The following is a 9,171-nucleotide window of genomic DNA, read 5'->3' on the forward strand; positions in this document are numbered from 1 at the left end:
TTAAAGTTGTGTAGCAAGACTACGATTGACTTTTGCGTAAATTATTTTTTAGGAGATTATTTCCATAATCTTGTCCAAATCTCAGAATGCTTTTAAACTAAATTTAAACTATATGTTAAGATTATTTTAAACATTATAAGAGAAAACAGAATCAAGGCAAATTTCATTACACAAAAAAGTTGTCCTCTACAGGGGTAGACCAGTCCTCCAGAGAACAAGTCTATCCACACCACCATATGAGTAGATCAGTCCTCTGGAGAACAGGTCTACCCACCCCTTTCCACTATATTGGTAGACCTGACCTTTGGAGAACAGGTCTACCCACCCCTTTCCACTATATTGGTAGACCTGACCTTTGGAGAACAGGTCTACCCCCCAAGTCAACTATATTGGTAGACCTGGCCTTGGACCATCGCCCTGCACTGACCCTTAGAAAACATATCAGCACTTGGGCAGGGGGGAACTCTTGCAGTCTTCTTTGTTTTTTTAGTGAAATATGACAACTAGCATTACAGGTCAAGTATAACAGAGATGGAACAATAACTGTCAAAACACTGCCCAACCTAGCAAACAGGAAGTTGCTTAAATGTTATCAACCTGCCCAAACTACTTACTTATTCGGCTATTTATATCCCACTTTTCCCCGTGACTCAAGGCAGGTTACAACTCATACTGAAAAGCAAAACTGAGGTGTGCAAAAAAAATGGTTTTCTTCTGGCTCAATTATAGCCCATGGGGACCATTATAGTCAATGGTTCCCATAAGCTATAACGGAGAATCAATCCAGGGGTATTTGGGACTCTGGAGGGGGGCCCGTTTTTTGAGGTAGAGGCACTAATTTTGCAGCACAGCTGCTAGTGCCTCTCCTTTTAAAAAAACCTCAAGTTTCAAAAAGATTGGATCAGGGGGTCCAGTTCTATGGGCCTCCGGAAATGCCCCCATTCTCCATTGTTTTCTATGGAAGTTTGGTTGTGGGCTGAAACAGAAATCCTCTGAGCTGGCCTCTGGACTGTTGTGCGCCAGGACCCCCTAGCGCAGCTTAGAGGGAACTGTGGTAGGCATACTTTTTTCCTGGGCTTTTCAGAACAACCCTGGCCGTCCACCACCTACGCTTCGGGAGATGATCCAGATGGCTGCAGAGATTGCTGACGGCATGGCTTACCTGAATGCCAAGAAGTTTGTCCACCGGGACCTGGCGGCCCGGAACTGCATGGTGGCAGAAGACTTCACAGTCAAAATTGGAGGTACTAGGCGACAGGATGGGGGTGGGGAAAACTTCACACTAGGTGTCCCCCTTCCCCAGTGGGTCCTGGATGACTGAGCAGTTGGCGCTGGGCAGAGTAGGAACATTGAGTCTGCAGAGGAAGGACTTCCCCACCCCAGCACTTTTCCAGATTTGGAGTTCCCAGAATCTCCCCAGCTTTCAGACAGATCTGGGGGGGGGGGGGGATCTTCATTCCCAGTGTCACTACCTGAGAGCGTAGCCGGCGCATCTTCAGTGACTTCAGTGACCTTCTCTGCCCTCAGACTTTGGCATGACCAGGGACATCTACGAGACGGACTACTACCGCAAAGGGGGGAAGGGCCTCCTGCCAGTGCGGTGGATGGCCCCGGAGTCCCTGAAGGATGGTGTCTTTACGGCTTGTTCTGACGTGTGGTAAGTGGAGCTCTGTCCTGGGAGCGCCTTGGGTGTGGTAGGGTGCCAGAGGAGGGCTTGGCCTGCCGTGGGGCTCCCTGCTTCTGACTCCGACTCTTCCACAGGTCCTTTGGGGTTGTCCTCTGGGAGATAAGCAGTTTGGCGGAGCAGCCTTATCAAGGCCTCTCCAATGAGCAAGTCCTGAAGTTTGTCATGGACGGCGGATGCCTCGAGAGGCCGGAAAACTGTGCCGAACGGCTGTAAGTCTCAGGAGCTTGTTGCGGAGTGGCAGAGAATCGGGCCCTAAATTCCATGCCAGGACAGCTGAACCAGGAAGCGGGTCCTGTCTTTTCCCCATCAATGAGTGGGGGTGGGGGAAATCCAACGTCCCTCCCGTCAGTGGGTCTTTCCCCCCACTCCAGTGAGAGCGACGGGGGGAGGGAGCGTACGCAGATGATGGAGGGGGGTGCTGGGTCTGATCCTGTAAGGGTGCTGCGCAGATGGAGTAATTTGACCTGGTGCAGAGAAACGTAGAAGCGGAGCTCTGGAAGGGACCTCCAGGATCACCAGTCCCCCCGCACCACGCAGGAAATTCACAGCTACCTCCCCGCCACACACTCCCCCAGCGAAACCCCCCTCCCGCTCTCTGTGCCCAGAGGAAGGCAGGAAACCTCCAGGATTCCCGAGCCAGTCGGGCCTGGAGAACGATTCCTTCCTGACTCCAAAGTGGTGATCAGCACTACCCTTGGCACACAAGGGTGGGCCACGAGAGCCGAACATCATCGGCCGCCCGTCCCTTCCCGCCCCTCACGATCTGCCTAAATTCACAGAATCTGCTTAAGATCCTCCGAAGGAGGAGAGCCCACCAGAGCCAAGGGCCAGGGTTAAAACTGTGGAGGGTTGGGTAGGAGGCAAGGCCGGCCCGACTGCCAGAGGCTGACCTGGCCGCGTGTGTGTTTCTTTGCGTCTGGTTCCAGCCACAGCCTCATGCAGATGTGCTGGCAGTACAACCCCAAGATGCGCCCCTCCTTCATCGAGATCATCGAGATGCTGAAGGACGACCTCCACCCGGCCTTCCAGGAGGTCTCCTTCTTCTACAGTGACGAGAACAAGCCCCCTGAGACAGAGGAGTTTGAGATGGACTTTGAGAACATGGAGAGCATTCCTCTCGACCCAGCCTCCTACACACAGCGGGACGAGGTCTCGGGGCGAGACGGTGGGCCCTCCGTGGGGCTCAAAGGGAACTATGAGGAACACATCCCTTACACTCACATGAACGGGGGCAAGAAGAACGGCCGCATCCTCCGCTCAAGCCCTTCCTAAGACTGGCGGCATCTCTTTTTCTCGCTCTCCCCCTGCCCCCGGGGTGGGGTGGGGGCCCTTTCTTTCCTTCACCAAACTCAGGACTTGCAGTGTTGCTGCCCCACCACCTACGAGACACACAGACTTGCTTTCTAGTCAAATTTTGAGTCACCCAGAAATTATGATTGTGGCGGGGGGGGGGGAGGTCTGCTTGTGTCCCTTTTTTTGTCAACTGGCTGTTGATGGACGCCTCTGTGAAGCACAAACTGACCCTGCCCGTGGCTGCCAACCCGCTCCGGTTTTGAGGCTGGGACTGACTGTCATGCAACGAGGAGGATGCTGAAGAGAAGGAAGAGCCTCAGACGGCCTCCCACCCCGGCCGTGAGGATTTCAGGTTCTTTTCAGAGTGTTCTCAGCCAGCTCCTCCCCCCCCCCCAGCCTTTCCTTCCGCCTGCCCCCTTTCTGAAGGGGTTCTCATCACTGGCGTCAGAAATGCGGAAGGATCTGCAAGACGTGTCCGGTGGGCATTTGCCCCCCTCCCCTGGAGCTGACCAACGGCTGCTGCTTTCCCTCTTGCCGGGTCGGGGTGCAGGCAGGCAGGCAGGCAGATGTGTTTCGAGTGTGTGTGTGTATGTGTGTGTGTGTGCGCATAGGTGTGAGGCAGCAGTGGGTGTCGCTGGGTCTTTTGTCACAAGCGTTCCACCAGCTTCCTTCTCCCCCCCCCCCGCCTGAATGAATCTCTACCCTGCATTCGGCGGCCAAAGGAGAGGCCGAATGATTTGGGATGTTGCCGGCGCTTGTGTCCAGGACTCAGTGGGGCCCCAGGAGCCCAGGCGACCTCTCCCCTTCCGCGCCCTCCCCAGCCAGGCCCTTGGGCTCCACTTGCGCAGCACTCACTGTCGTCTGACCGCGACCCATGGAAGCCTCCGCTGTGTCCCTCCTGTAACTTATTGATGCCTTTGACCTCTTGTTGGCTTTTCCCGAGGGGGGGGGAAGGGGCTTGGCCTCTCCACTGGTTTTGCCCCCCCAGCCCACGTGCCTCTTTGGCCTGCCGCCAGGGGCAAGAGAAGATCCTGCTCATGGGAGACAGCCGCTCCCCTCTTCTGTGCGGAGGAGAGTCTGAGGAGGGACGCATGACCCCTGCAGCCCCGCCCCCTCCCCCTCGTGAAGCTCGGCCTGCTCCCAGGAGGCCCATGCTGCCCAAGAGCCAGGCCCCTCAGACTTGTCTGGCTCAGAGCCCAAAGTGGGTCCTGTTGCGTCGGGGCACAGGTCCATCTCGCTGAGCCACATGGCCTGAAGGCACACCCAGCCATGGTGGGGAGGGGGGCGGGCAGGGAAGTCATTTAGCTCTTTAAGGTGAGTAACGTCCTTGGGCACAGCCGTCTAAACACCCGCCGTTTTTCTGAAGGGAGGCAGAGGGAAATGGCAAGTTTTTACTCCGGGTTTTGGAAAGCCTGGCCTTGCTTTGCAGCAGTCGGTGGGGGGGGAGTGAATCCAGAGCGTGTGACTCCCCTTTTCCTGCATAGGTTGCGTGTCCATATTTCCCTTGCCGTTTCGTCCCTCTGAGGGCTCTCCTCTCCGAACGGCGCACTTTTACTCGCTTCTTCCTAGCAATGTGTTTCTCCCCACAGCCTCATTGGAACATCCCCCCCCCCCAGCCACGTTTCAGTTGCTCTGCAACATAATAAGAGTGTTGTTCTGCAACATAATAGGGGGTCCGCCTCTCTGGGTGGGAAACGCCATCACCAGATTGCTTTTTTCCTGCCTATCTTCTAAATCAGCTCTTAAAAGCTTGTTTCCATTTAATGTGAATCATTGTGTTGAGAAATGGGGGGGAGGGGTCCCCAGGACTTTTCAGGCTGCGTAAAATGGCTTGATTTAAGCAAAAGCCAGAACTCGGTGGGGTGTGGCTGTCTCTGTCTTGTCCTCACCTTTGGGATCTCAGTGAGGATACATTGACGGTGATTTTTGCATTCCTTTAAGAATCGTTAAGCTTCAACTAAATTTGAATTTGGGGAGGGGTGGGGGAGGAATGGGTCTTGGCTGGGGGGAGGGATCCGGAAGGATCCGGTGTTCTAGAATGTGGGGTCCCGAGACAGCTGGTCTCGGGGAGGAGGGGTTACACAAGAGTAGTCCAGCACTGCCCAAATGAGCCCGTGTACCATGGAATGGAGCCGTCCAGCATGAGGTGAGCCTTGGGGGGTGGGGGGGCAGGCATTTCGTGGGATCTTGTGCCAAACCTCTTTTTCTTCAGGAGATTTTGAGAGTGTGGGGCTGGCGGAGAGGATGCATGGGCAGGCTTTTCTGGAAAGGCTCACAGAACTGCAGTGGGAGTTTCAGGCAGTCTGGGAATTCAATGGCTCTGTTCCGCTGGCCACGCTGCTCTTTCCCAAGGCAAGCGGTTCCATGGGAGGGCTCGTTGCAGGGAAAGCCCCTTCTGGCAGAACAGATGTGCAGGATCCAACCCAGCCCTCCCCTTACTCCTTAGGTTCTCTTCCCTTTCCCCAACAGTGTAGCTTTCTCTGCTCACCTGTCCGATATAGCACCAAGAACAGGCCCCCCCCCCCGCAAGAGCACTCACCCTGCAGAATGGGCCTGGGCCTTGGCTCACCCCAGCGCTCTGGTGACAGGGGCAGGGCTGCGGCTGACTTCTTCTTCCTGCTTCTGTAGTTTGGGCTGGTGGTGGGGTGGGGACATCGCCGCTCCTGAGAAGGTGCATGGCACCCCTTGTGGCATGCCTGGCCGAGGAGTTGAGTGTGCTCCCTTTGAGGGAGGCCGCTGTCTATGTGGCCCCATCGGCCCAGCCTTCAAGGCTCCCTGGTGGAAGGCCACGCCAGATTGCCTGTTGGAATGTGACTCTGAAGCCAGACCCTTGGAACTCCCTAGCCTGGGTGTCGCCGCCCCTGCAGCAGCAAGAGTTCCTCCAGCCTTGGGTCCTCTTGCCTGTGAGCCAAGAACTGCTGCCTTCGTGCGGGGAATCTGACAGGGGGGCTGTTTGGTGCACTCCGCAGCAGCGGCCACGCTGGCCTTTTCCAGGAGCCGGGGGAGGAGGAGGTGTTGCAAGTCAGTCTGGAGCCCGAGTTCAGTTCAGCTGTCCCTTTGCGATGGGCTTTTCCTGCCTGCTGACTGTGTGCAAACACGTCTTGGGTGATCATGTGTGAACTGCCACTGCAACGCTGCGTTTGTGCTGTTTCGCCTGCTCAGTCGTCCCGGAAACTGGCAACAGAGGAGCAGTCATCCTTCACAGAGTTCTGGGGGTTTTGGCTCCAGCCTTTCAAAACTCTTGTCGCCAGTGCTGGCTTTGGAATGCTTCATCTGGACCCTGCAGCATGAAGGGAGGCCAGCCGCTCCCAAGGGGCCCTGCTTCTGCCTGTGGCCTGGGACCGCTTGGCTGAGCGGGTGGGACTTTGCGCACCTGATCCGAAGGCCGCTCCCCAAGAGCTGCATTCTTTCCCCCCCTTCCCCCCCCCCCAATAAAAAGCCTGAAGCAGTTCTTAGAAGCAAGGCTGTTTTTTCCTCTGCCCCACCAATGTGAATCGTGCCACTGATGCACAGTTACTTGTGCTGAGTTTCATTTTCATAGGCCAATCAGTTGTCTTAAAGCCATCAGGCAGGCCCTTTTCTGGGAAGATCTGTACTCTAGAAAATGTGCCAATCTGAAAAGTCGGGCTCGCTTCCCCTGTCGGAAAGCGGTGCTTTGTTCAGAGAGCAGGTGAATAGTAGCCAAGGAGGACCCGCCAGCCGCAGCTGCCTTCTGGGGCCCCACTCACCTCGGGGGGGCCCTTGCTCCTCTGTGTCCACCTCAGGGCTCTGTGCGAGGGCAGACGGTCCCAGAACACAGAGTGTGCTTCTTCTTCTTCATCATCTTTGGCAAAGATCCCTCTCCCTTAATTTAAAAGGATCAAAATGTGCCATGGGGGGGAGGGAAGACTAAAACAGAAAATCCCCACTTGATTTATTTTTTCAGTGCTTTTCATATACAAGCCAAGCAGTGATGTGTACAGAGAGTATCTTTGGATATAAAGCAAAACCCTTTTTTTGCTGTGTGTAAAATATTGAATGATTAAACTGTTTATATTTTAAGAAATCTGAATAAATTATCCAGGAATATCTCTTGACTTGGGGGCCGGTCTCTCTTATTACGTCTGTTAACCGTGTCCACGTCCTTTCCCGAGCAAAGGGTAGGGAAGGATCCACAGCAGTTCCCAGCAGCAGGGCGTGTGAGTGCTGCAGACCCCTTTCCCGGCAGCTCTTTGGTAGTTAAAGTAAAGGTAAAGGTTCCCTTGCTCAAAAGCCAGTCGAATCCGACTCTAGGGTTGCGGTGCTCATCTCCGTTTCAAAGCCGAAGAGCCAGCGATGTCCGAAGACGTTTCCGTGGTCATGTGGCCGGCATGACTAAACCCCAAGGCGCACGGAACGCTGTTACCTTCCCACCGAAGTGGTACCTATTTATCTACTTGCAATTTCTTGCGTTCGAACTGCTAGGTTGGCAGGAGCTGGAACTAGAGACGGGAGCTCACTCCGTCTTGCGGCACCCGGGTCTCGAACTGCTGAACTACTGACCTTCCACAGCCTGCAGTTCAGCGTCTTAACCACTTGAGCCACCGTTGGGCAGGCGCAAATAGGCTTTTGGGGTGTCCTGGGTGTCATCCAACCTCACCACCCTCAGAGGAAAGGCAGAGATGGGCTGCAGGTCCCCGGTTTCTCCCCCTCCCCACCAGGAAGTTCTCCCGGCTAACCTTGCGGTCAGGAATTTGAGCAGGCTCATCCGCTCTGTAGTGGAGGACGGGGTTCCACTTTCCCGGCTCAGCAGGCTGATCCCGCAGATCTGTTCTGCTTCTTGGCACTTTCCTTGGACAGAAGGGACCCTTCCTTCCATCCGGGAAAGGCTCCTTCCCCTGTAGGAGAGTGCCACTGCCGGTACAAAGAGCTACGGGATCCAATCCAGTGCTTAACCAACACCTTGGCAGGGGGTTGGGCTGTGTCACAAGGAAGTGGAGGCCTCCAAAAAAAAACACCCTGAACTCTTATCTCCTGTGTATCCAGGTATCTTTTGAGGCAGTGTCTGGCCTCTGATGCCCTTGGAACGGCAGCCCCATGACCCCACCAGACTGGATAAACAGCAGCTTCCAGAGTTTCCAGCAGTTTGGGGCAATCTGGGAGCTGATATGCAGGAAAGAGAATATTGGGGGGAGGGGAGTCCAGCCTAGCAGGGCTGAGAAGGGAAGGCTCCGTTCTTGAGAATGAGAGCCACGGTTTGGACTTGCCATCCCAAGCAGCAGGTCAGCCTGCTTTTGTGACCGAAGTCAACCGACTGCCCCAAGGACCGAACTGCACAGCCCCGGGGGGTGGGGGGGGGGAGATGGCAGTGCTGGTGGGTTCTCTTGGAGTTAACCTTGTCTGCTTACCACGGCCAAGGCAGCTGGGGCCATGGGGACCTAGAGCTCCCCCACCACCACCCTTGGAGCGTGAGGCGCTCTGGCCAAGCCTTGCGTCACCTTTCTGGGGGCTGTTTCTCTGCTGCTCTTCTGAGCCAGGGCTTTGCGTGATTTGTTTATTTAGGGGCTTCATTTATAGTCTGCCTTGACAGTTGAGATTCAAGGCTGATTGCAGAGTCAGAAAACAGAACAATACAAAAAGGCCAGGGTAATACAGACAACAAACAGTTCAATAAAACTGGGTTACAAAAATTAGAGGACAATGAAATGAAAGCAGTTTAATGCATCTAATAAACAATGCAATATTTTTTGAAAACTGCCTAATGTTTCTTCACGAGCACTAAAACCACACCTCTGCTCCCTTTATAAGAAGTGTTCTTCTGAACAATACCATTTTCGTGCTGCCTAATTCCCTTCATAAAAGGTATTAACCAAAACCTTGACTTGAACCTGGCAACTATTTGGTAACCAGTGGAGCCACCACACAGAGAATGGGTGTATTCTGCGTGGCTGTGCCCAGCAGTTGACAGTAGTTGAGCCTGTGGCATTTTGTATCAGCAGCACAGAGGTCTTATTTTTTGTGATCCATGAAACAGCGATCCCGGGGACTGAGCATGGGAGGGGCCTTCTGCAGGAAAGGAGGACGTTCTACCCAGGTATCCTGGCCGCTCTTGACACGCAGAGAGGAGGGGGGGGTGGCCCACAGACCAGTCAAGCCAGTCATATTCCAGAGAGGCAGCCATGACAGTCTGTGGCAGCAAAATAAACTGGCAGCACCTTCACGGCTAGCCAACC

At 54.7% G+C, this 9,171-nt stretch overlaps 1 protein-coding gene across 1 annotated transcript in view; it reads left to right on the forward strand.

The window, feature by feature from the left end:
• Window positions 1-7,037, forward strand: part of INSR (insulin receptor) — a 30,110-nt gene extending 23,073 nt beyond the window's left edge. Inside the window, exons 17-20 of the mRNA XM_015424640.1 lie at window positions 1,085-1,244; window positions 1,528-1,657; window positions 1,762-1,896; window positions 2,614-7,037. Coding sequence (XP_015280126.1) covers window positions 1,085-1,244; window positions 1,528-1,657; window positions 1,762-1,896; window positions 2,614-2,959 — 771 coding nt within the window. The 3' untranslated portion in view covers window positions 2,960-7,037. The remainder of the gene's footprint in view (window positions 1-1,084; window positions 1,245-1,527; window positions 1,658-1,761; window positions 1,897-2,613) is intronic.
• Window positions 7,038-9,171: the final 2,134 nt, after the last annotated feature.

The sequence above is a fragment of the Gekko japonicus genome, unplaced genomic scaffold, assembly GCF_001447785.1.
Source record: "Gekko japonicus isolate JY-2015 unplaced genomic scaffold, Gekko_japonicus_V1.1 scaffold596, whole genome shotgun sequence".
NCBI lineage: Eukaryota > Metazoa > Chordata > Lepidosauria > Squamata > Gekkonidae > Gekko > Gekko japonicus.